This window comes from Chlorocebus sabaeus, chromosome 13 (assembly GCF_047675955.1).
Source record: "Chlorocebus sabaeus isolate Y175 chromosome 13, mChlSab1.0.hap1, whole genome shotgun sequence".
NCBI lineage: Eukaryota > Metazoa > Chordata > Mammalia > Primates > Cercopithecidae > Chlorocebus > Chlorocebus sabaeus.
In genome coordinates this window covers 51,841,722-51,868,198 of record NC_132916.1, presented here as the reverse complement: position 1 = coordinate 51,868,198, position 26,477 = coordinate 51,841,722, and the positions used below count along the sequence as shown (strand labels likewise).

General features: G+C 45.1%; 1 protein-coding gene and 1 long non-coding RNA gene across 2 annotated transcripts in view; both read left to right on the top strand.

Annotated features, from left to right (window-relative positions):
* LOC119618195 (uncharacterized) overlaps positions 1–23,645 on the top strand; it is a 41,134-nt gene extending 17,489 nt beyond the window's left edge. The window contains exons 3-8 of the mRNA XM_073022680.1: positions 10,798–10,865; positions 12,693–12,714; positions 15,681–15,778; positions 17,194–17,215; positions 20,220–20,305; positions 21,732–23,645. Of these exons, the coding sequence (XP_072878781.1) occupies positions 10,798–10,865; positions 12,693–12,714; positions 15,681–15,778; positions 17,194–17,215; positions 20,220–20,305; positions 21,732–21,821 (386 nt within the window). The 3' untranslated portion in view covers positions 21,822–23,645. The remainder of the gene's footprint in view (positions 1–10,797; positions 10,866–12,692; positions 12,715–15,680; positions 15,779–17,193; positions 17,216–20,219; positions 20,306–21,731) is intronic.
* LOC140713165 (uncharacterized) lies at positions 833–5,493 on the top strand. The gene is made up of 3 exons (XR_012095040.1): positions 833–979; positions 1,074–1,189; positions 4,628–5,493. It is a non-coding gene; the product is annotated as an uncharacterized lncRNA (long non-coding RNA).
* Positions 23,646–26,477: the final 2,832 nt, after the last annotated feature.

Sequence of the window (26,477 nt, the reverse complement as noted above, 5' to 3'; positions counted from 1 at the left end):
CCTGTCCCCGTCCTCCTACTTTAAAGTCAGAGCTCAGCATCTTCAAATCTCTCTCCCACTCTTCTCTCTCTCTCCCCACCCCCCACCGTCTTCTCTCACCCTCCCTCCTTCTCTTCTTTTCTTTTTCTCCAGCCCTACACCTGCTCTCACTCTGACCCTCCTGCCTCCTTCTTTCCCTTATAAGGACCCCACCTTGGACCCACCCAGATAACCCAGGATCATCTTCCACCTCAGGCGCCTTCACATCCTCACATCTGTAAAGTCCCTGTGGCCACACAACACAGCACATGGACAGGTCCCGGGACTGGGACACAGCCATCCCTGGGCCCTAATTCAGCCACCCACATCTCCTTTCCCTCCTTCCTCTCTCCTCCGGGTATGAAAAGGGAATCCAGAGAGGCTGGTCAATGAATACACACTTACAGTTAGATGCAAGGAATGTGTTCTAATGTTGGATAGCAGAGTAGGGTGACTATGGTTAGCAATAACGTATTGTATATTTTAAAATAGCTACAAGAGAGAACTTCAAATACACTCAACACATGTAAATGATAAATACTCAAGGCCATACCCCAAATATCCTGACTTGATGATGACATGATGACATGGTGGATGCACAGAACCAAACAGCACATGCACCTCATAGAAATGTCCAATATTATGTATCAGTATAACATTTTCTATGAATAAGAAAGGCAAAAAAAGAAGTTAAGCATAAATTAGGCATTTGACTTAGCAATTCCAGCCCTAGGTATTTATCTAGAAGAAATGAAAGCATGTGTTCCAAAACGAGGTGTACATAAATGTTCTCAGCAGCCTCATTCACTACAGGTAACAACTGGAAACAACCCAAGTGTCCGTCAGCTAGAGAATGGATAGACCCATGTGGTCTGTGCATACAGTGGAGTGTTGCTCAGTTATACAAAGAAAAGAAACTATGGATACAGGCTACAGGAGGGATGAACTTCAAAACATTACAGTAAGTGAAAGAAGTAAAACTCCATGAGGGAAGTTGGTGGGTATGGACGTATTTTTGAACTGGCTGACTTTTACAGTGTTCATTGGGGTTTTAGGTATTGAGTCCCTGTTGACCAGGTACTGTGCTAAGTATGGCCATTAGAGAAATGAGAAGCAGACGCCATCTCCATTGTGATGAGACTCACCCCATCAGCCGTTTCTGAACACTCAGGTACCTCAACTCTCACTGCTCACATTTGCAGGCTTTACTTAATGCCAGTTAAATCTCCCTATTCCCCAAGTGTTCTTTCTTTCTTTTTTTTTTTTTTTTTGAAACGGAGTCTTGCTCTGTCGCCCAGGCTGGAGTGCAGTGGCCGGATCTCAGCTCACTGCAACCTCCGCCTCCCAGCTTTATGCCATTCTCCTGCCTTAGACTCCTGAGTAGCTGGGACTACAGGGACCCGCCACCACACCCAGCTAGTTTTTTGTATTTTTTTAGTAGAGATGGGGTTTCACCGTGTTAGCCAGGATGGTCTCGATCTCCTGACCTCGTGATCCGCCGTTCTCGGCCTCCCAAAGTGCTGGGATTACAGGCTTGAGCCACTGCGCCTGGCCTCTTTTTTTCTTTTCTTTTTTTTTTTGTCTTAGACAGAGTCTTGCTCTGTCACCCAGGCTCCAGTACGGTGGCACCATCTCGGCTCACTGCAACATCCATGTCCTGGGTTTAAGCAATTCTCCTGCCTCAGCCTCCCAAATAGCTTGGATTACAAGTGCCCACCACCAAGCCTGGCTTATTTTTGTATTTTTAGTAGAGACAGGGTTTTGCCATGTTGGCCAGGCTGGTCTCGAACTCCTCCGGACCTCAAGTGATCTGCCCGCTTAGTCCTCCCAAAGCATTGGGATTACAGGCAAGAGCCACCACGCCCGGCCCCCAAGTCTCCTTTCTTTCCAACTCCCCTTATAAGGCACAGCTTTTTAAAGCAATCCCTGCCATATCCATGCCTTCAATTGTTTTTTATGTGCTCTGATGACAGACAATAAAATTTAAATGTTGTTTTTATATAACAGCTTTATTTTACACGACACCTCATTCACGACGATCGCAAATTCAAAGTTACTCTAAGAAAGTAGTAACTAATAGGTTGTCATAAGAAAATAATGACTAAAATTTAGTATGTAAATTTTAGGAAATTTCATAAATGGTGTGTATTTTTTTTTTTTTTTTTTGAGACGGAATCTCGCTTTGTCGCCGAGGCTGGAGCTCAGTGGCCGGATCTCAGCTCACTGCAACCTCTGCCTCCTGCTTTCAAGTGATTCTCCTGCCTCAGCCTCCCGAGTAGCTGGGACTATAGGCGCCCACCACCTCGCCCGGCTAGTTTTTTTTTGTATTTTTTAGTAGAGATGGGGTTTCACTGTGTTAGCCAGGATGGTCTCGATCTCCTGACCTCGTGATCCGCCCGTCTTGGCCTCCCAAAGTGCTGGGATTACAGGCTTGAGCCACTGCGCCCAGCCGATGGTGTATATTTTTTAAAACATGAGTTGTGATGTCACAGAATAGAATTAGCCTATAGAAGTTTCTATCCAACTTTCTACCAGAGAACTCCAGTTCAATGTAATACTTAAGAGTCCAAAACTATCTTTTTTTTTTTTTTTGAGATGGAATCTTGTGCTTTCAGCCAGGCTAGAGTGCAGTGGCACGATCTTGCTCACTGCAAATTCCACCCCCCAGGTTTAAGTGATTTTCCTGCATCAGTCTCCCGAGTAGCTGGGATTACAGGTGCCCGTCATTGCGCCCAGCTAATTTTTTATAATTTTAGTACAGATGGGGTTTCACCATGTTGGCCAGGCTGGTCTCGAACTCCTGACCTCGTAATCCACCCAGCTTGGCCTCCCAAAGTGCTGGGATTATAGGCATAAGTCATTGTGCCTAGCTGAAAACTATCTTATTCCCCATATCGCTTTCTCTTCCTACATTCTCTGTGTAGGAGAAAGTCGCTGTTATTTACCCAGTCCTTCCAACTAGAGCCTTAGCAGCCTGTTTTTCCTTTTACTTCCCCTGTTCTTCCACATCTAATCAGCTAACACTTCCTGTTCTGTCTCCCAAATGATCACAAAACTTTTCCATCCACTTCAGTCATTTCCACTGCCTTTAGCCTTACCCGTTCTCCCAGACGAACATAATGTCTCTCTTTTTTTTTTTTGAGACAGAATCTCTCTCTGTTGCCCACGCTGGAGTTCAATGGTGTGATCTTGGCTCACTGCAATCTCCACCTCCTGGGTTCAAGTGATTCTCCTGCCTTAGCCTCTTGAGTAGATGGGACTACAGGCACCCGCCACCACGCCAGGCTAATTTTTGTATTTTTAGTAGAGATGGGGTTTCACCATGTTGGCCAGGCTGGTCTCGAACTCCTGACCTCAAATGATCCAGCCACCTTGGCCTCCCAACATAATGTCTCTTAATTGGTCCCATTGCTTCCATCAGCCCTTCTCTATTGTGCAGAGAGACCTCACTGCAAACACATCTGATAGAGACTCCTCACTTCTGTGTGGTTCAGTGACTCTCATGTTTCCGGAACAAAATTTAAACTCTACTTCAACTCTAGTGCTGGACAGTGAATGAGCCTTTGTATTCCAGGTTCATCCACTGTCCAGCAGTGTAGCCTCCGACAACTGAACTCTAAGCCTTTGTTTGCTCATCCGCCTAAACTCACTGAGCAGTTGTGGGACCTTGGGGAAGTTACTTGACTTTTCCAAAATGTGTACAATGGGACTGTTTCTGAGGGTTAAATGAGTATGCCACAGTTGGAACACTGTCAGGCACATAATGCTTGCCAGATGTTGACTGTTCATCTTTATCCTATGAGGACAATGGTAATGCACTGTGGGGTTCTCAATTTTGTATAAGAAAATAAAACTTTATGATTTGTTAGTGAAAGAAATATCTGAGGCCAGAGGTGGTGGCTCATGCCTATAATCCCAGCACTTTGGGAGGCCAATGCGGGCCGGTCATCTGAGGTCAGGAGATCAAGACTAGCCTGATCAACATGATGAAACCCTCATCTCTACTGAAAATACAAAAATTAGCCAGATGTGATGGCGTGCACCTGTAGTCCCAGCTACTCGTGAGGCTGGTGCTGGAGAATCGTTTGAACCTGGGAGGTGGAGGTTGCAATGAGCCGAGATCATGCCACTGCACTCTAGCCTGGTGACAGAGCAACACTCCATCTCAAAAAATAAATAAGTAAATAAAAGAAATATCTGAGTACCCCTGTCATGGAAAGAAGAAACAGAGGGAGAAAAGGGAGTTGGTAGGTCCTCGCATTATAGAGCTGGGAAGGATGTGTTCAGTCCCTATTTTATAGACCAGGAGGGGAAAGTGTGATGTGTCCCAGGCTGTCATTCAGGATACACAGCCATGACTCTCTATTGAGAGTGGGACCAGGGCCCTGGGGGTAGCTATGATCAAGTTGCAGACAAGAACTAACACTTGTAGGATGGAAGAGAAGCATTTAGTTAGAAAAGCAGTCAAAAATTTGTGTATAACTACATTTGGTGAACAAATGAAAGCTGTCAGGCTTAGAAAAACAGAAATGCTGGTGGAACTGACTTTAGTAACTGAGGTTCTCTTTCTTTTGTTTTTTTTTTTGTTTTGTTTTGTTTTGTTTTTCAGACAATTTCACCTTTGTCACCCAGGCTGGAGTGCAATGGTGCGATCTTGGCTCACTGTACAACCTCCACCTCCTCAATTCAAGCAATTCTCCTGCCTCAGCCTCCTGAGTAGCTGGGATTACAGGTGCCCACCACCACAGTGAGCTAATGTTTTGTATTTTTAGTAGAGATGGGGCTTCACCATGTTGGCCAGGCTGGTCTCGAATTCCTGACCTCAGGTGACCCACCCCCCTCAGCCTCCCAAAGTGCTACGATTATAGGCGTGAGCCACCGCTCCTGGCTGTACCAGGGTTTTCTATTGAGTTTATTGCTAAGGGTGACTTCCAATAACAACCCCCCTGCACTTTTCTCAGGACTGGAAAGCTCAGGCAGCCCAGGGTGAATAAAAGCCTGAGTAGTGCAGTTAGCACAGAGGGGCACAAGGTGGGCAGCAGCAGGGATGGGCATTGTGAGGCCTTGGGTGGGGCTGTGGGGCTGGACATTGTGAGTCACTAGCCTGACCTGGCTGTTTCCTGGTAACCAGGTGACATAGGAAGCTTTGTGGGTTATAGGCATCAGCCAGGGCCAGCAGCCCTCAGTTGGTAGCTAGGAGGAGGAGGAGGAGGAGCTCCGACTGTGCTGTGTCCCAGCAGTTTTTGTGCCTCTCGACGCTTGTCGTGTTCATTTATTTTTCAGAGAAGACAGCAGGTCCCCGACATCATAGACCAGCCACTTTAGAAAGTGGTGACAAAGTAAGGGCTGAGGCCCCAGATCTGCCTGGGATCAGGCTGCTTCTACAAGTGCTGTGCCAGCCTCAGTACTGTGGCTGCTCGGGCAGCACCGTTTCAGTTTCATCAAAGGCTCAGGCAGTACTGGAGTGTGGGTTCCCCATGGGGTGTATACTGACCTGTTGTATGGACTCCATCTGTGGCTGCTGCAGTGGGGAGGAGGAACCCTGTTATGAATCTGATACTTATGAGGCTGTGGCTGCTGCAACATCAGAATCCACTACTGTAGAGCCTGGCAAGCTGCATGTGGGAGCCACGGAGGGCCATGACCTGCAGCACATCAGCAACCAAAAGATGCCCACAGGTAAAAAAGCCATGGGTGTCGTTTACTCTCTGGCACACCTCTGGCCACCCTTCCCATACCCTCATCCCCAGACACATCCTCAGCTTCCAGCTCCCTCCTGCCCATAGCCAGCTTTCCCAGATCTGGGGCATGGGGGCAAAGGCTGACTCTGTCTTTTGTGTTTGTCGTTGAGGCTTTTTTGATCTAGAAAAGGGAGAGCCCTCTTCTCAATGAAAATTCAAAACCCCAATTTTGCAGTCCCCGTCCCATTCTCTAGCCGACCTATCCAGCCAGTTTGGTACCTAAATGGAGGAACCAGGTAAGGGTCAGATTGTTTCTTCCATCCCTTAAGGTAGCTTATTTTTTTAAAGTAATTAATTAATTAATTAATTATATGGAGTCTCGCTCTGTTGCTCAGGCTGGAGTGCAGTGGTGCGATCTCAGCTCACTGAGCTCACTGCAACCTCTGCCTCCTGGGTTCAAGCGATTCTCTAGCTTCAGCCTCTGGAGTAGGGACTACACGTGCAAGCTACCACACCCGGCTAATTTTTTGTATTTTTAGTAGAGATGGGGTTTCACCATGTTAGCCAGGACAGTGTCTATCTCCTGCCCTTGTGATCCACCCACCTCAGCCTCCCAAAGTGCTGGGATTACAGGCAAGAACCACCACGCCCAGCCTGTAATTTAATTTTTTTTAAAGTTCTGAGATACATGTGCAGGATGTACAGTTTTGTTACATGGGTAAAAGTGTGCCATGGTGGTTTGCTACACCTGTCAATCCATCACCTAGGTATGAAGCCCTGCGTGCATTAGCTGTTTATCCAGATGCTCTCCCTTCACCTGTCCCCTGACAGGCCCCAGTGTGTGGTGTTCTCCTCTCTAACACTATTCGTATTCTAAGACCACTCCCTTGCTGATGACAAATCTAAGTGATAGGTCGTGGGGGACTCTCTTGCCTGTTTTTGTCTGGAGAGCCTGCCTGGCTTCCGGTTCCTGATAAGAGTGAGGACCTGGAGTGTAGTGTGAGAAACAGATGGCTCAGTGAAGAACTGTGATCATCCACTGGAGACCCTGGAAACAGCCATATCATTTAGATGGTGTGGGTTTGTGTGCAGGAGGGTTGGGAGGTAGCTAGGGGTGAATCCATGTGTAGTGAGTGTGAGTGTGTTTGTAAATGTGTGTTTTCCCCAAAAATTGTGGCCCCACATGCCCAGCACAGTACAAGTGTCACTTTTCTTGAATTCCTGGCCTGTGGTCCTCTCACCTCAGCCTCCCGAGTCATGTCTTCTAGTAAAAAGGAAGAAAAACTTCAGCACCACCATACACTTCACATAAATGACCTCTTTCCTCCCTCACCCCAGCTGTACCTGAAGGTCAGTTTAATATCCCTACTCCTTAGCTGGAGAGAGTGCAGAAAGGAGTGAACCCAGATTCTGACCTCCTGAATGGAGGAGGCAAAAGTGAACCCAGAAATGGGTCCCAATGTTGATAGTCTGTATGACTCACCTGTGTCATCACTCAAGCTTGGTGACAGGACCCCACACCACGGAGTTCCAGCACCTATGTGTGCACCTGGAACTGTGTGGCCTATAAGCTGCCAAATTTTGCCCATCATCAAATGGGGCCCCAGTGGTCACAAAACCCAGGGTAGCAAATGGTACATAGAACAACAGATGTTTGCATGGACATTACTGTGAAATACACATAGAAAGCCCACAGGCTTCTGGTCAGCTCATAGATTCTGAGAGTGTAAGGGATCATGTAGAACAGTGCAGGTCAACATCTGTCAGTGCTGGGCTCATTCCTCAGCGCTTGGTCAAAGCAGGTAAGGATCAGGAAGATACTGCATTGTATTTAATAACAGGACTACCTCAGGCCTTAGAAATGCTCCAATCCATGGCCGGGCGCGGTGGCTCATGCCTGTAATCCCAGCACTTTGGGAGGTCAAGGTGGGTGGATTGCCTGAGGTTAGGAGTTCGAGACCAGCCTGGCCAACCTGGTGAAACCTTGTCTCTACTTAAAATACAAAAATTAGCTGGGTGTGGTGGCAGGTTCCTGTAATCCCAGCTACTTGGGAGGCTGAGAGGAGAATCTCTTGAACCCAAGAGGCGGAAGTTGCAGTGAGCCGAGATCGAGCCATTGCACTCCTGCCTGAATGACTGAGTGAGACTCCATCTCAAAAAGAAGAATAAAAGAGAAGAGCAGAGGAGAAATAGCTAACAAGGTTAGTACTCATATCTCTGAGACCCCTTCTGAGTAGGAGTGAGCAGGACCTGGCCTCCTGTCTGCCGAGAGCATGGTGTGGACTTCATCCTAAATGCCTCAAGAATGGAGTTTCATTGCTTTCTCTTGTCTTCTCCATCTCTGTGCGATGATGGCAGTGACACCAGCAGAAATTGGTGAGGAGGCAGAACAGGAATCAGGTCCCCACTTCTCTGACACAGAGCAGACAGGACATAAGTCAGGAGAGACACAGACAGGTCCCAGGCCTGATCTTTCTGGGGGTAGGACAGATGAGTTTTTCTTTTTCACCTCTCCTGGAAGTCACTTGAGGAATGGTCCTTGAGGAGACAGTATTGGCCAAGGGTTGTCTGGCCTAGAAATGCGTTTTTTTGTTTTTGTTTTTGTTTTTTTTTTTGAGAGGGACCCTCACTGTGTTGCCCAGGCTGGAGTGCAGTGGTGCGATCTCAGCTCACTGTAATGTCCACCTCCCAAGTTCAAGTGATTCTCCTGCCTCAGCCTGTCGAGTAGCTGGAATTACAGGCATGCACCACCACGCCCAGCTAACTTTTGTATTTGCAGTAGAGATGGGGTTTCTCCATGTTGGCTAGGCTGCTCTCAAACTCTTGACATCAGGCGATCTGCCCACCTCGGCCTCCCAAAGTGCTGGGATTACCGGTGTGAGCCCCCATGCCTGGCTGACATGTGTTTCAACTGGACAGAGCCCCCTAGCACTAGTACCAGGGGAGGTGGGGAGGGCCATGAGTTCCAGTGCACCAGGAGCCAGCAAAGGGATGGGGACTGATTCCAGAGTCCAACTCATCCTTGCAACTCTTCTGTGGAATCCAGAACACATCAATTTCCACTTATTTTATAGAAGGTTTGGAATCTTCAGTGTCAAACTCTATCCGTGTTGTGTCTTCCCACAGGGTGGATAGAGGAACCCTGGCTATGGGTGTTTCCTGCCAGGGCAGTGACTGTGTCTTCCTCATTAGTCCTTATCCCAGAGCTCAGTCCTGGGGAGAACATGTTAGGCCCCATGGGCACCGTAGTGAACACATCCCTGGGATGAGTTCTAGGTCAGCCCTGGGCTGGGATCTAGCGCACATGTGGAAATGTTCCCTTCTCAGCCTGTCCAGCCTGTTGAGCCCTACACCAACCCTGGAGCCTGCCCCAGCTTCTGAGTCAGGGTCCCTGGAGATGAGGTTGAGCTCCTGAGGACAGTGAGGTGCCCCTGCCCCTCGGCTCCTGCTTCTCTGATCCTGTCTAGACAGGGAGTGCAGGGCCATGGTCTTCCCCTGTGTGCACATGCGCCCCCTGCTGGAATCCCTCTGGACCTGGATGTTGTCCTCATTGTTGTCATATCCCCAGCCCCACACAGTGACTGGCCCTTGTGCACATGCCCAGGAAGTTACCATAAATGTATGGTGGGAGCACAGCTGTAAACCATTTCACAAGGAAACACCAGGGAAGGGGGTCATATCTTCCTCATGTCTGGATCTCCTGTGTCATTTATTGTGGTTGTCAGTCATATATGTGCCTCCTCATATTTCAATACATTTAAATATTTATAATTAAAAGTTCAGGGCCTGGCATGGTGGCTCACACCTGTAATTCCAGCACTTTAGGAGGCCGGGGTGGGTGGATCACCTGAGGTCAGGAGTTAGAGACCAGGCTGGCCAACATAGTGAAACCCCATCTCTACTAAAAATGCAAAAATTAGCCGTGTATGGTGTTGCATGTCTGTCATCCCAGCTACTCAGGAGACTGAGGCAGGAGAATCGCCTGAACCCGGGAGGCGGAGGTTGCAGTGAGCTGAGTTCATGCCATTGTACTCCAGCCTGGGCAGCAAGAGTGAACCTTTGTCTCAAAAAATTAAAAAAAAAAAAAAAAAAAAAAAAAAGAACCTCATCGCGACAGCCACCGTGCAATGGCCCAACCGAATGCTCTTTCACATCTGCTGTGAGCCTGGCTGAGGGGCCGATTGTTGAACTCCTCTAACTCAAAGCGTGCACATCAAAGTGGGAATCTCAGGGCTGTGAGATTGGAAGTAAGACCTATAATGGGCCAGTGGAAGGAAAAAGTTGAAACATGGTTCCTTCAGTTCTTCTTTCTCAGTTAAAGGCTGGCAAGTGTGAGCGATGCCTTTCTAGAGACCTCTGACTCCCCAGAGCCCAGGGAGAGTCTGACAACACTGAGGGAAGGGCAGAGTGATCTCGTGTAACCCAGTGTGGCCTCACCTGGAGTAGGAGGGTGGGCGAGTTGCTCTCTGGAATAATTTCTTGTGGAGTTTTTGTCTCTAAAGATTGGCCAATGGACACCATCCATGAGGGCAGCTGCAGTGAGGCAGATCTGCAGGTGGAGAATGATACTCTAGGAGGATCTCTGGGAGCAGTTGGGTGACACCTGTTTCTTTGGAACCTAGGAAAAGGGCGAGAAAGTCAGAACCAAAGGAAATATGTGTAGAAGTCTGACTTATTCCTTTTGTATTTTAATAAGATAAAGAGGAGACGATTAGTGTCCATGGGCTTTGTGTGCTGTAACCATTTTTTTTAACCATTTTGTAACCATTTTTTTCCTTTCTCTGATTTTAGTAATTACCTTTTCCAGAAGACCAGTTTTTCCTTTCTATGTTACAGCAAACATCAAAGCCTTGAGTTTTGATTGGTTAATATCTTCTGGGACTTGGGAATGCAAGAGTCTTATTAGGTCCAGGCACTGACTAAGATGCGAGGTATCTGGTGAGACTCCCTCATGCTCTCCACTTGAACATAGTTGTTTCTCTGAAATGGTCTCAGAATCTTCAGTCCCACGCTCCATATGCCGCATCCAGCAATACTCCCTGAGGGACTCACAGTCTCCAACCACCAGGGCACTGACATTAACTCTGTGTCCTTTTAGGTCCCCCTGAGGACAGCCTGAGTTTAAAATCTCTACCACCAAGTGAGGAAGACAATCATGATGCCCAGGTAAGACCCCCTTTCTTTTCCTTCTGAGGAAATGTTGCTTTCCTGGTGTGAGAAGCAAACTCACCCATCCACACCCAAAGAATGGACTCAGAGGCCTGCAGAACAGAGAAAGCGAGACTTTTAATGATGGTCTTGCAAGATCGGGTATCTGATGGGCAGACACAACCAGAACAGTTTCTTTGTTTTTTTTTTTGGTTTTTTTTTTTTTGAGACAGAGTTTTGCTCTTCCGCTCAGGCTGGAATTCAGTGGCGTGATCCTGGCTCACCACAACCTCTACCTCTTGGGTTCAAGCAGTTCTCCTGCCTCAGCCTCCTGAGTGGCTGAGATTACAGGTGCTTGCCACCACACCCAGCTAATTTTTTTGTAGTTTTAGTAGACACGGGGGTCTTACCATGTTGACCAGGCTGGTTTTGAACTCCTGACCTCAAGTGATCTGCCTGCCTCGGCCTCCAAAGTGCTAGGATTACATGCGTGAGCTACCGCTCAGGGGCTCAAGTATTTGACTTATGACCTAAGTAGCTGGGCAGGCTGATAAGAACAAACAAAGTGAGCTATTTTGCAGGCTAGTGAACTTTCAACTTAGACTAAACTTATTTGTTAAAGTGAGGACAACTAAGCGGGGTGGAAAGGGGACCCAACAAGCAGGCATTGCCCATCCAACCAGGAGCCTAGGATTTCTTCTGTCCTTTGCTGACCTAAACAGGTTCAAGGCACTTTCTCTTAAAAATGAACCACTGTGTGGCCGGCCACGGTGGCTCACGCTTGTAATCCCAGCATTTTGGGAAGCCGAGGCGGGCAGATCACGAGGTCAGGAGATCGAGACCATCCTGGCTAACATGGTGAAACCCTGTCTCTACTAAAAATACAAAAAATTAGCCGGGTGTGGTGGTGGGCGCCTGTAGTCCCAGCGACTCGGGAGGCTGGGACAGGAGAATGGTGTGAACCCAGGAGGTGGAGCTTGCAGTGAACCGAGATCGTGCCACTGCACTCCAGCCTGGGCAACAAAGCGAGACTCCATCTCAAAAAAAAAAAAAAAAAAAAAAAAAACAATGGACTGCTGTGGCCCAGTGTGGTGGCTCACGCCTGTAATCCCAGCACTTTGGGAGGCCAAGGTGGGCAGATCACAAGGTCAGGAGATCAAGACCATCCTGGCCAACATGGTGAAACCCCATCTCTACTAAAAATACAAAAATTAGCTAGGTGTGGTGGCGCATGCCTGTAATCCCAGCTCCTCAGGAGGCTGAGGCAGGAGAATAGCTTGAACCTGGGAGGTGGAGGTTGCAGTGAGCTGAGATTGCACCACTGCACTCCAGCCTGGCGATAAAGCTAGACTCCATCTCAAAAAAAAAAAAAAAAAAAAAAGACCACTGTGTGTATTATTTCCTTCACCTGATTTCTTTCCTTCTCAATTAATTTTGATGTAAGAATATGACGAGGCACATTATGTCCAACATACACAATAGTCCTTCTTGGGGTGGAGTTCAGTGGGAACATCTTCCCATCTAATACATGACACGCTAGGATGTTTTTAATCACAGCATCCATCATCAACTGTAATGCAGAGGCATTTTCCTCCACACCAGTTTTCCTCTTTGAATTAGGCATTGTGAGTTTACCAATCTAAATCAACTTCAAAGAAATTCCGTGGGAAAATCTCTTGTCTTTTCCACACATGTCCTCTATGCTAGAGTGTTTTGTCTTTGACATGGACTCAACCACTGTTTCAAAAGTAGTTTTGTGAAGTCATCAGGAGACTAACAGATCTGTGTAAGGGGTGCAGCAGAATTGATCTAATCCTCATGGCATCTTCTTTTGTCTCATTGCAGATTTTACCATCACCTGTGCAGGGTACGTACCTTGAACTAACTCACTTTCTGAGAAACAACCTTGCTGGCTTTAATATATAGAAACCTTTATTTATTTATTTATTTATTTATTTATTTATTTTTGTTGAGACGGAGTCTTGCTCTGTCGCCCAGGCTGGAGTGCTGTGGCTGGATCTCAGCTCACTGCAAGCTCCGCCTCCCGGGTTTACGCCATTCTCCTGCCTCAGCCTCCCAAGCAGCTGGGACTACAGGCGCCCGCCACCTCGCCCGGCTAGTTTTTTGTATTTTTTTAGTACAGACAGGGTTTCACTGTGTTCGTCAGGATGGTCTCAATCTCCTGACCTCGTGATCCGCCCGTCTCGGCCTCCCAAAGTGCTGGGATTACAGGCTTGAGCCACCGCGCCCGGCCTAATATATAGAAACCTTAATCTGGGTTCCTGTTAAGAATATTGGGGGTGTGGTGAGAGCAAATGATTTTGCAAGTGTATAGCTCTGACCAGAGGGGCTGTAGAAATGTGTGTGAACCCAGAGGACCAACCAGGAGATTTTGTGTGAGCCAGTGTGTCTTCACCGGGAGTAAGAGAAGTGAGTGCACCTCTCACTGACTTATCCTGATGTTGGTGGTTCTAAAGAGTGGATTCTGGAGAATCTCAGCAGGGAAGAGGATACCTTTCCAGGTAGGCAGCAAGACATCAGATGGGATCTAATAAAACAGCATTTCCAGGAACCTTCATGTTATACCCGCTGCTTGGGAGGCTCAGGGATGGTGTAGAAAGAGAAAAAGAAAAAGTAAATATAAGCCGCGTTTGTTATTTTCCGAGTTTAATGTCATCATGGTGTGAAGTACTATGTTTATGGGCTTTTGAGTATCCTGTGTTTTCGATCACCTCTTCTTGCTTTATTATTTAAAGATGATTTTTCTGAGAACATCTGCTCTTTTCTGTCTGTGCCACTGCAAAATACCAGAGCCTTTGGTTTGGGACACAGTTCTGTCACAGGCAGTTACTTAATCCTGGGGACAGAATTCTTCTGTGATGTGCCCAGATGCATAGGGGAAGTGGATCCTCACCTTATGAACTGTTAGGTTTCATGGCAGCACATTCATTTGTCTGTCCTTGCTGTTTACCTCTGGTGTCAAGAGCTCTTCCTGGGTGTGGAGGATAGAATGAAAATTCACTCTGGGCTCACTGCAGAAGCTCCAATGTCTTGGAAATGGAGGGAGAAGCACAACCTTGAGCACACTGTCAGCATTCCATTTCTTCATGTGAAAGAGAATATGCAGTTTTACTGTCATTTGTGGAAGAGACTTTCCTTTCCCCATTGTGTATTCTTGGTACCTTTGTTGAAGATCAGCTGACTCTGTATGTGTGCATTTAATTCTGGGCTCTCAATTGTATATCTGTGATACTTATGTGTGCCCCCATGCTAGAAGCATGCTGTCTAAATTTCTCTGTTTTTTTTTTTTTTTTTTTTTGTAGATTTCAATTTCATGAATTTGCATCCTCCAACACTATTCTTTTTCAATGTTACCATGGTTATTTGAGGCACACAAAAGTTCACTAAAGTCTTAGGATTATCTTTTCCATTTCTGCACAGATGACTGTTGCCAGTTTGATAGCAGTTGTTGTGAGTCTGTAGATCATTGTGTAGTATTGTGTGTTAGTCATGCTTAGTCTTCCTATCCATGAATACAGGATGCCTTTCCACTTATTTGTATGTTCTTTACTTTCTAGAATCTTTATGTTGACAGCTGATTAGTTAGATTTAAAATGACCGATATAAATTTGTGATTTCTTTTTTCTTTTTTTTTCTTTTGAGACAGAGTCTCACTCTGTCACCATACTGGGGTGCAGTGATGTGATTTCTCCTCACTACCACCTTCGCTTCCCGGGTTCAAATGATTCTCCTGCCTTATCCTCCCAAGTAGCTTGGAATACAGGCATGTACCACCACACCCAGCTAATTTTTATATTTTTGGTAGAGTCATGGTTTTGCCATGTTGGCCAGGATGGTCACGATCTCTTGACCTCATGATCCGCCCACCTCGGCCTCCCAAAGTGCTGGGATTACAGGCGTGAGCCACCGCGCCTGGCCAAATTTGTGATTTCTTATACCAATATTTTGTATTTCTGAATGAATAGGCATCAAATTAAAAAAAAGTTATGTAAAGTAGTTAACCAAAAAATCACCCTTGTCCACACGGACATTTTTTCATGAATTTGTTCATTAGTATACATTTCCTCATTTCAGTAGATCATGTATATTTGAACCTGGAAACTTATCCTCATGTGAGCTTGGCCTGTATGAATGAAGCCTGACCTTTAGGGACTCTCCTCAGGGAGAGTGACATAGGAGCTGATGAAGTCCCTGATCACAGGAGCCCAAAAGGTTGTGTGCACACACCCTTATTCCAGAAGAAGACTTACAAAGAGGAAATCATGACTATTTTTAATTGTAGTATTTTGGTATTACTTTTTAAATGATCTGTGTGAAAAAGAATGTGTGATTAATAGAATAGAGTAGTTTGGGTAAAATTGAGTCCATTTCACCAATAAAATAGGCTTTTACTTCAGTAATAAATCCTTTGAAATAGATGTTAGATGTAGTACCAGCATAATTGGGTCCTAGTGTGCTTACACGGTCTTGAATACGTTAAGAAATTGCTGTTTGTTTTGAAGAGTTTCAAAACATTTGAGAGGGAGGAAGGCACTCTTCCATTGACCCTTAGTGTGTGCTTTAGTTCCATTTGGGATTGACTGTTTTGTGTTACTGCATGATGCCTCTAGTACAAGGCCAAGGCCTCCATGTCTCATGTCTTTCCTGCTCCCCTTCTCTGCCATCCCTCTTCCACTCAGGGGAATAGCCCAGCATCAGTGCAGTCCATGCTTGTTAATCAACCACCTCCATACACCACATCCAGCAGAGCTCTCTGAGTGACTCACAGTCACAAACACCCAGGGCACTGATCTTTCCTCTGTGTCCTTCCAGGTTCTGAGGACAACCTGAGTGTAGTAAGTCTACCACAAAGTGAAGATAATGATGGTGATGGTGGTGATGATGATGATGATGATGATGATGATGCCCAGGTAAGACCACCATTCTTTGTCTTCTAAGGAGGTGCTGGTTTTCTGATGTGAGAAACAAAGTCACCAGTCCAAACCCAAGGAATGGACTCAGGGAGCTTAAAAACAGCAGAAGTGAGATTTTCTTTCCTTTTTTTTTTTTTTTTTTCTTTTTTTCTTTTTGAGACAGAGTCTCGCTCAGTTGGCCAGGCTGGAGTGCAGTGGTGCAATCTTGGCTCCCTGTAACCTCCATCTGCTGGGCTCAATGAATTATCCTGCCTCAGCCTCCTGAGTAGCTGGGATTACAGGCATGTGTTCCCAAGGCTAGCTAATTTTTGTATTCTTAGTAGAGATGGGGTTTCATCATGTTGACCATGCTGGTCTCAAACTCCTGACCTCAGGTAATCCACTCACCTCAGCCTCCCAAAGTGCTGGGATTACAGGCATGAGCCACCCCACCTGGCCAAAGTGAGACTTTTAATGACAGTGTTGCAAGATCCGGTGTCTGATGGGAAGACACACCCAGCACAGTTTCCACAAGCAATTTATCCCCTAGTGTGCAGGTCCCTGTCCTGGTTCCTCATAGGCTGAGTACTGTGGAGTCACAATCTTCCCAGGTGTTGCCTATTGATTTTTGGGGAGGAGGTTTTAGGTATTTTTCTAGGGTTGTCTTACTGCATTGTGTTGCAGCCCACAATACATTGCCGTCCTAGTCAGTTCAGGGGCTCTTCAAGTATTTGACTTATGACCTAAGTAGCTGGGCAGGCTGATAAGAACAGACAAAACAAGCTATTTTGCAGGCCAGTAAACTTTCATCTTAGACTAATCTTCTTTGGTTGAAGCGAGGACAACTAAGAGGGGAAGAGGGGGGCCCAAGAAGCAGGCATTGCCCATCCAAGCAGGAGCCTGGCATATCCTACTTCTTCTGTCCTTTGCTGACCTAAACTGGTTCAAGGCACTTTGTTAAAAATGGACCACTGTATACATTATTTCCTTCACCTGATTTCTTTCCTTCTCAATTAATTTTGATATAAAAATATGACAAGGCACATTATGTACAACATACACAATTCTCTTTGTGAGGATGGAGTTCAGTGGGAGTTTCTTTTTCATCTAATACATGACACACTAGGATGGTTTTGAAGGACAGCATCCATCATCAGCTGTAATGCAGAGGCATTTTCCTCCACACCAGTTTTTCTCCTTGGATTCGGCATTGTGCATTTACCAATCTAAATCAACCTCAAAGATTAATTCTGTGGGAAAAGCTCTTGTCTTTTCCACACGTGTCCTCTATGCTAGAATGTTTGGCCTTTGACCTTGACTCACCACTGTTTCACAAGTAGTTTTGTGAAGTCATCAGGAGACTAACAGATCTGTGTAAGGGGTGCAGCAGAATCGATCTGATCCTCATGACATCTTCTTTTTTCTCATTGCAGATTTCACCGTCATCTGTCCTGGGTATGTACCTTGAACTAACTCACTTTCTGAGAAACAAACTTGCTGGCTTTAATATATAGAAACCTTAATCTGGGTTCCTGTTAAAAATATTGAGGGTGTGGTGAGAGGAAATGATTTTGCAAGTGTATAACTATGACCAGCGGGGCTGTAGAAATGTGTGTGAACTCAGAGGACCAACCAGGAGATTTTGTGTGAGGCAGTGTGTCTTCACCTGGAGTAGGAGAAGTGAGTGCACCTCTCACTGACTTATCCTGATGTTGGTGGCTCTAAAGAGTGGATTCTGGAGAATCTCAGCGGGGAAGAGGATGCCTTTCCAGGTAGGCAAGAAGATTTCAGGTGGGGTCTAATAAAACAGCATTTCCAGGAGCCTTCATGTTATACTTGCTGCTTGGGAGGCTGAGGGAGGGTGTAGAAAGAGAAAAAGAAAAAGTAAATATAAGCCACATTTGTTATTTTCAGAGTTTAATGTCATCATGGTGAGGAGTACTGTGTTTATGAGCTTTTGAGTATCCTGTGTTTTCGATCACCTCTTCTTGCTTTATTACTTAAAGATGATTTTTCTGAGAACACCTACTCTTTTCTGCCTGTGTCACTGCAAAATATCAGAGCCTTTGGTTTGGGACACAGTTCTGTTACAGGCAGTTACTTCATCCTGGATATAAAATTCTGCGGTGTGCCCAGATGCATAGGAGAGATGGATCCTCACCTTTATGAACTGTTAGCTTTCATGGCAGCAAGTTCATTTGTCTGTCCTTGCTGTTTACCTCTGGTATCAAGACATCTCCCTGGGCATGGAGGACAGGATGAAAATTCACTCTGGGCTCACTGCAAAAGCTCCAGTGTCTTGGAAATGGAAGGAGAAGCACAACCTTGAGCACACTGTCAGCATTCAATTTTTCCTTTGAATGAGCATGTGCAGTTTAACCATCATTTGCGGAAGAGGCTTTCCTTCCCCGTTGTGTATTCTTGGCACCTCTGTTGAAGATCAGCTGACTCTGTATGTGTGCATTTAATTCTGGGCTCTCGATTCTATATCTGTGATACTTATGGGTGCCCTCATGCTGGAAGCATGCTGTCTGAATTTCTCTGTTTTTTGTAGATTTCAGTCCATGAATGTGCTTCCTCTAACACTATTCTTTTTCAATGTTACCATGGTTATTTGAGGCACATAAAAATTCATTAAATCTTAGGATTATCTTTTCCATTTCTGCACAGATGGCTGCTGCCAGTTTAATAGCAGTTGTTGTGAGTCTGCAGATCATTTGTGTAATATTGTGTGTTAGTCATGCTTAGTCTTCCTATCCACGAGTACGGCATGCCTTTCAAGTTATTTGTAAGGTCTTTACTTTCTAGAATCTTTATGTTGACAGCTGATTAGTTAGATTTAACATGACTGATATACATTTGTGATTTTTTTTTTTTTTTTTTTTTTGAGTAGAGTCTCACTCTGTCACCATACTGGGTGCAATGATGTGATCTCCGCTCACTGCCACCTCTGCCTTCCGGGTTCAAGTGATTCTCTTGCCTTAGCCTCCCAAGTAACTGGGACTACAGGTGCATGCCACCACGTCCAGCTAATTTTTGTATTTTTAGTAGAGATGTGGTTTCACCATGTTGGCCGGGATGGTCTCGATCTCTTGACCTTGTGATCCGCCCACCTCGGACTCCCAAAGTGCTGGAATTACAGGGATGAGCCCCCATGCCTGGCCAAACTTGTGACACCTTATACCAATATTTTGTATGTCTGAATGAATAGGCCTCAAATGAAAAATATTATATAAGCTAGTTAACCAAAAATCACCCCCATACTCATGGACATTTGTTCATGGATGTGTTCATTTGTGTTGGTATACATTTCCTCATTTCAGTAGATCATGTATATTTGAACCTGGAAATTTATCCTAATGGCAGAAAGTATTGAGAGTCACGACTCTCAACTTCACTGGTGTAGGTTGTGCAGGCTGTGTGAGTTTGGCCTGTTAGAATGAAGCCTGATTTTTAGGGAATCTCCTCAGGGAGAGTGACACAGAGCTGCTGAAGCCCCTGATTACAGGGGCCCAAAAGGTTGTGTGCACACACCCTGGTTCCAGAAGAAGACTTACAAGGAGGAAATCATGACTATTTTTAATTGTAGCATTTTAATATTTCATTTTTTAAATGACCTCTATGAAAAAGAAATTGTGATCAGCCTGGCGAGGTGGCTCATGCCTGTAATCCCAGCACTTTGGGAGGCCGAAGTGGGCGGATCAGGAGGTCAGGAGATCCAAACCATCCTGGATAATATGGTGAAACCCTGTCTCTACTAAAAATACAAAAAAATTAGCCGAGTGTGGCGGTGGGTGACTGTAGTCCCACTTACTCGGGAGGCTGAGGCAGGAGAATGGTGTGAACGCAGAAGGTGGAGCTTGCAGTGAACCAAGATCCTGCCACTGCACTCCAGCCTGGGGAACAGAGGAAGACTCTGTCTCAAAAAAAAAAAAAAAAAAAAATATATATATATATATATATATATATATATATATATATATATATATGATCAGTAGACTAGAGTAATTTGGGTAAAATTGAATCCATTTCACTGTTAATTAAGTAATTAATCCTTTAAAATAGATGTTAGATGTAGTACCAGCATAATTGGGTCCTAGTGTGCTTACACGGTCTTGAATACGTTAAGAAAATGCTGTGTGTTTTGAAGAGTTTCAAAACATTTGAGAGGGAGGAAGGTACTCTTCCATTGACCCTTAGTGTGTGCTTTAGTTCCATTTGGGATTGACTGTTTTGTGTTACTGCATGATGCCTCTAGTACAAGGCCAAGGCCTCCATGTCTCATGTCTTTCCTGCTCCCCTTCTCTGCCATCCCTCTTCCACTCAGGGGAATAGCCCAGGATCAACTCAGTCCAGGCTTGTTAATCAACCACTTCCACATGGCACATCAGCAAAGCTCCCTGAATGACTCACAGTCACAAACACCCAGGGCACTGATCTTTCTTCTGTGTCCTTCCAGGTTCTTCTGAGGACAACCTGAGTTTAGTGAGACCACCACGAAGTGAAGATTATGATTGTGATGATGATGATGATGATGATGTCCAGGTAAGACCACCTTTCTTTGTCTTCTAAGGAAATGTTGGTTTTCTGATATGAGAAAAAAACTCACCCGTTGAAACCCAAAGAATGGACTCAGGGAGCTGAAAAACAGCAAAAGTGAAATTTTCCCTTACCTCCCCTCCCCTCCCCTCCCCTCCCCTCCCCTCCCCTCTCCTTTCCTTTCTTTTTTTTGAGACAGAGTCTCGCTCAGTTGCCCAGGCTGGAGTGCAGTGGTACAATCTTGGCTCCATCTCCTGGGCTCAATGTATTCTGCCTCAGCCTCCCAAGTAGCTGGGATTACAGGCATGTGTCCCCATGCCCAGCTAATTTTTGTATTCTTAGTAGAGACAGAGTTTCAGCATGTTGGCCAGGCTGGTCTTGAACTCCTGACCTCAGATAATCCACCCACCTCAGCCTCCCAAAGTGCTGGGATTACAGGCATGAGCCACCCCGCCTGGCTGAAAGTGAGACTTTTAATGACAGTGTTGCAAGATCCGGTGTCTGATGGGAAGACACACCCAGCACAGTTTCCACAAGCAATTTATCCCCTAGTGTGCAGGTCCCTCCCCTGGTTCCTCATAGGCTGAGTACTGTGGGGTCACAGTCTTCCCAGGTGTTGCCTATTGATTTTTGGGGAAGGGGTTTTAGGTATTTTTCTAGGGTTGTCTTACTGCATTGTGTTGCAGCCCACAATGCATTGCCATCCTAGTCAGTTCAGGGGCTCTTCAAGAATTTGACTTATGACCTAAGTAGCTGGGCAGGCTGATAAGAACAGACAAAGTGAGCTATTTTGCAGGCTAGTAAACTTTCATCTTAGACTAAACTTTGGTTGAAGTGAGGGCAACTAAGTGGGGAGGAGGGGGGCCCAAGAAGCAGGCATTGCCCATCCAAGCAGGAGCCTGGCATATCCTATTTCTTCTGTCCTTTGCTGACCTAGACTGGTTCAAAGCACTTTGTGTTAAAAATGGACCACTGTATACATTATTTCCTTCACCTGACTTCTTTCCTTCTCAATTAGTTTTGACATAAAAATATGACAAGGCAGATTATATACAACATACACAATTCTCTTTGTGAGGATGGAGTTCAGTGGGAGTTTCTTTTTCATCTAATACATGACACACTAGGGTGTTTTTGAAGGACAACATCCATCATCAGCTGTAATGCAGAGGCATTTTCCTCCACACCAGTTTTTCTCCTTGGATTTGGCATTGTGCATTTACCAATCTAAATCAACCTCAAAGAAATTCTGTGGGAAAAGCTCTTGTCTTTTCCACAGGTGTCCTCTATGCTAGAATGTTTGGCCTTTGACCTTGACTCACCACTGTTTCACATGTAGTTTTGTGAAGTCATCAGGAGACTAACAGATCTGTGTAAGGGGTGCAGCAGAATTGATCTAATCCTCATGGCATCTTCTTTTTTCTCATTGCAGATTTTACCATTGCCTGACCAGGGTATGTACCTTGAACTAACTCACTTTCTGACAAACAACCTTGCTGGCTTTAATATACAGAAACCTTAATCTGGGTTCCTGTTAAAAAATATTGGAGGTCTGGTGAGAGCAAATGATTTTGTAAGTGTATAACTATGACCAGAGGGGCTGTAGAAATGTGTGTGAACCCAGAGGACCAACCAGGAGATTTTGTGTGAGGCAGTGTGTCTTCACCTGGAGTAGGAGAAGTGAGTGCACCTCTCACTGACTTATCCTGATGTTGGTGGTTCTAAAGAGTGGATTCTGGAGAATCTCAGCAGGGAAGAGGATGCCTTTCCAGGTAGGCAACAAGACTTCAGATGGGATCTAATAAAACAGCATTTCCAGGAAACTTCATGTTATACCTGCTGCTTGGGAGGCTGAGGGATAGTGTAGAAATAGAAAAAGAAAAGGTAAATACAAGTAAAGTTTGTTCTTTTTAGAGTTTAATGTCATCATGGTGAGAAGTACTATGTTTATGGGCTTTTGAGTATCCTGTGTTTTCAATCACCTCTTCTTACTTTATTATTTAAAGACAATCTTTCTGGAACACCTGCTCTTTTCTGTCTCTGCCACTGCAAAATCTCAAAGTCTTTTGTTTGGGATGCAGTTTTGTCACAGGCAGTTACTTCATCCTGGAGACAGAATTCTTCTGTGATGTGCCCAGATGCATAGGAGAAATTAATCCTCACCTTATAAACTGTTAGGTTTCCTGGCAGCACACTCATTCGTCTGTTTTTCCTGCTTACCTCTGGTATCAAGAGCTCTTCCTGGGTGTGGAGGACAGAATGAAAATTCACTCTGGGCTCACTGCAAAAGCTCCAGTGTCTTGGAAATGGAGGGAGAAGTACAACCTTGAGCACACTGTCAGCATTCTGTCTTTATTTGAATGAGAATATGCAGTTTTACCATCATTTGTTGAAGAGGCTGTCCTTTCCCAATTGTGTGTTTTTGACACCTTTGTTGAAGATCAGTTTACTGTATATGTGTGCATTCAATTCTGGGCTCTCTATATTTGTGAAACTTATGAGTGCTGCAACCATGCTGTCTGAATTTTTGTATTTTGTGTGTGTGTGGATTTTAATCTCATGAATGTGTATTCTCTAACACTATTTTTTTTGACATCATCATGGTTACCTGAAGCACATAAAATTCATTAAAATAGTAGGATTATCTTTTCCATTTCTGCACAGATGACTGTTACCAGTTTGATAATAATTGTTATGAGTCTGTAGATCATGTGTGTAGTATTGTGTGTTAGTCAGGTTTGGTCTTCCTATCCATTAATACAGGATGCCTTTCCACTTATTTGTACCTTCTTTACTTCCTAGGATCTTCATGTTGACAGCTGATAAGTTAGATCTAACATGACTGATAGAAATTTTTGATTTCTTACACCAATATTTTGTATGTCTGAAAAAATAGGCATCAAATATATATATATAGGTATATATACACACACAAATATGAGAGGGAGGAAGGCACTCTTCCGTTGACCCTCAGTGTGCATTTTAGTTCCATTTTGGGTTGACTGTTTTGTGTTGCTGCCTGATGCCTCTAGTACAAGGCCAAGGCCTCCATGTCTCACGTCTTTCCTGCTCCCCTTCTCTGCCATCCCTCTTCCACTCAGGGGTACAGCCCAGCATCAACTCAGTCCATGCTTGTTAATCAACCACCTCCATACACCACATCCAGCAAAGCTCTCTGAGTGACTCACAGTCACCAGCCACCAGTGCACTGATCTTTCCTCTGTGTCCTTCCAGCTTGGCCTGAGAACCGCTTGTTTTTAAGATGCCCACCATGATACAAAGATGAAGATGATGATGATGATGCTGATTGTGATGATGATGATGATGATGTCCAGGTAAGACTCCCCTTTTTTGGTCTTCTACAGCAATGTTGCTTTCCTGATTCCTTCACTTCTCAGTTAATTTTGATATGAAAATCTGGCAATGCACATTATGTACAATGTACCCTATTCTCTTTGTGGAGCTGGAATTCAGTAGGAGTGTCTTCCCACCTTATATGTGGTAGAGTGCTTTTAAATGACAGCATCCATTATCAACTGGAATGCTGAGGCATTTTCCACACCAGTTTTCCTCTTTGGATTAAGCATTGTGCATTTGCATATAAAATTAAAGGTAAATTCTGTGAATAAAGGTCTGGTTTTTCTATAGCTATCCTCTGTGGTAGTCTTTGGGGACTTTGACCTATGGCTCAATCACTGTACCACCTTCTGGTTTTTTATCATTGTCCAGAGAATAACAGATCTGTGTGAAGCGCACAGCAGAATCTGATTCTCACGATGTTTTCTTTTATATAATTGCAGATAACAGCTTGGAAAGAAAGTGGTATGTACCATGAAATAACTCACTTCCTGAGGGAAAAACTTGCTAGCTTCAGTGTATAGAAACCAGATTCTGGGTTCCTGCTGGGAAAGAGGCTTGGGGTTCTCATGAAAGTGATTTTGCCAGTATAGAACTCTGGCCCGAGAAGCTGTAGGGAGGTTTGTCAACCCAGAAGAAAGATGAGGGGATCATGTATGAAGCAGCGTGGGGTGGGAGACAAGCCCATCATTCAGCTTCAGCTAAAGTAGGAGGAGTGGGCGAGTCACTCTGTCTAATGACTTATCCTGGTGTTTTTCTTTCTAAAGACTTGATGCTGGAGAGTCTAAGTGATGAGGAGACTCATCCAGGTAGGGAACTACGTGCCAGGAAAAATCCAATGGGAAAAGGTTCCCAGGAGCCTCCAGGTTATCCCTGCGGCTTGTGAGGAGGGGCTGAAGGAGGGGGTATGAAATCAGAAAGAAAATGGAAATATGTGTGAGGTCTGGCTTGTTGTTTTCAGAGTTTCTTGGCATCATGGTAAGAACTGTCTCTATGGGCTTTGGGGGTGCCACGTTCATGAGAGATTCTCTTTGCAGTCCACCTGCTCTTTTCTGCCTGTGGAATATCAGAGCCTTTGGTTTGGATTAGTCAGCACTCCTAGGGATTGTACACAAGGGTGTAGGCTTAAGCACTGGGTGTCATCTGTGATGAAGGGAATCTGGGGGACACAGCTCTCTCACAGGCATTTCCTGGAACCTAGAGAAACAGTTCTTCTGCTGTGTGCCAAGGGGAAATCGAGAGTCACCCTCTGAACTTTCAGGACTTGTTAGTGCATATTCATGTTTCTGTCCTCACTGTGCGCTCCTGGTTTAAAGGGATCTCCTGGGGTGGATGGCGGAGTGAATATTCATGCTGGGCTCACTGGTAAAACTCCAGTCTCCTTTGAAGGGAGGAGGAATGTTTGACCTTGAGCATATTTCCAGCCTCCAGTTCCAACTCAGTCACAGATTCTGAGATGAGGTTTCTTTCTCCCCAGTTCTCTAATTTTTGGAGAAGCCAATAGTTCCTTCCCACAAAAGATAGCATCACACTATTTCCTATCTTCAAAACTTTGGCTTCAATTTTGTTCTTTAAGTTGATATTCATCACTTAAGTTCTAGACTTTTTCTTTTTTTATTTTTTTTTCTGAGACAAAATCTCCCTGTCTCGCCCAGGCTGGAGTGCAGTGGTGTGATCTCAGCTCACTGCAAGCTCTGCCTCCCGGGTTCGCGCCATTCTTCTGCCTCAGCCTCCCAAGTAACTGGGACTACAGGCGCCCACCACCACGCTTGGCTAATGTTTTTGTGTTTTTGATAGAGACAGGGTTTCACCATGTTGGCCAGGCTGGTCGTGAACTCTTGACATCAGGTCATCTGCCCACCTCAGCCTCCCAAAGTGCTGGAATTACAGGTGTGAGCCAGAGTGCTCAGCCAAAAAAATAATTTTTACATAAGCTAGTTAACCAAAAATCACCCCCGTACTCATGAACATTTTTTCCTGAATTCATTCATTTCTATTGGTATACATTTCCTCATTTCAGTAGATAATGTGTATTTGAACCTGAAAGCTTATCCTCATGGCAGAAAGTGTTCAGAGTCATGTCTCTCAGCTTCACTGGTGTAGGTAGAGCAGGCTGTGTGAGTTTGGCCTGTTTGAATGAAGCCTGACTTTTAGGGAATCTCCTCAGGGAGAGTCACACAGGAGCTGCTGGAGCGCCTGATCACAGGGGTCCAAAAGGGTGTGCAGAAGTGGTTCCAGAAGAAGACTTACAAAGAGGAAATCATGACTATTTTTAATTGCAGCATTTTAACATTGAATTTTTAAATGATCTCTATGAAAAAGAATGTGTGATTAATAGAATAGAGTAATTTGGGTAAAATTGAGTCCATTTCACCATAACATTGGCTTTTAATCAAGTAATAAATCCTTTAAAACAGATGCTAAATGTAGTACCAGCGTAATTGGATCCTAGTGTACTGACAGGGTCTTGAATACGTTAAGAAAATGCTGTTTGTTTTGAAGAGTTTCAAAACATTTGAGAGGGAGGAAGGACTCTTCCACTGACCCTCAGTATGCATTTTAGATCCATTTGGGGTTGTCTGTTTTGTGTTGCTGCCTGATGCCTCTAGTACGAGGCCAACAGCTTCATGTCTCGTGTCTTTCCTGCTCCCCTTCTCTGCCATCCCTCTCCAACTCAGGGGAATAGCCCAGCATCAACTCAGTTCATACTTGTCAACCACCTCCATACACCACATCCAGCAAAGCTCCCTGAGTGACTCACAGTCACCAACCACCAGTGCACTGATCTTTCCTCTGTGTCCTTCCAGTTTGTCCTGAGGAT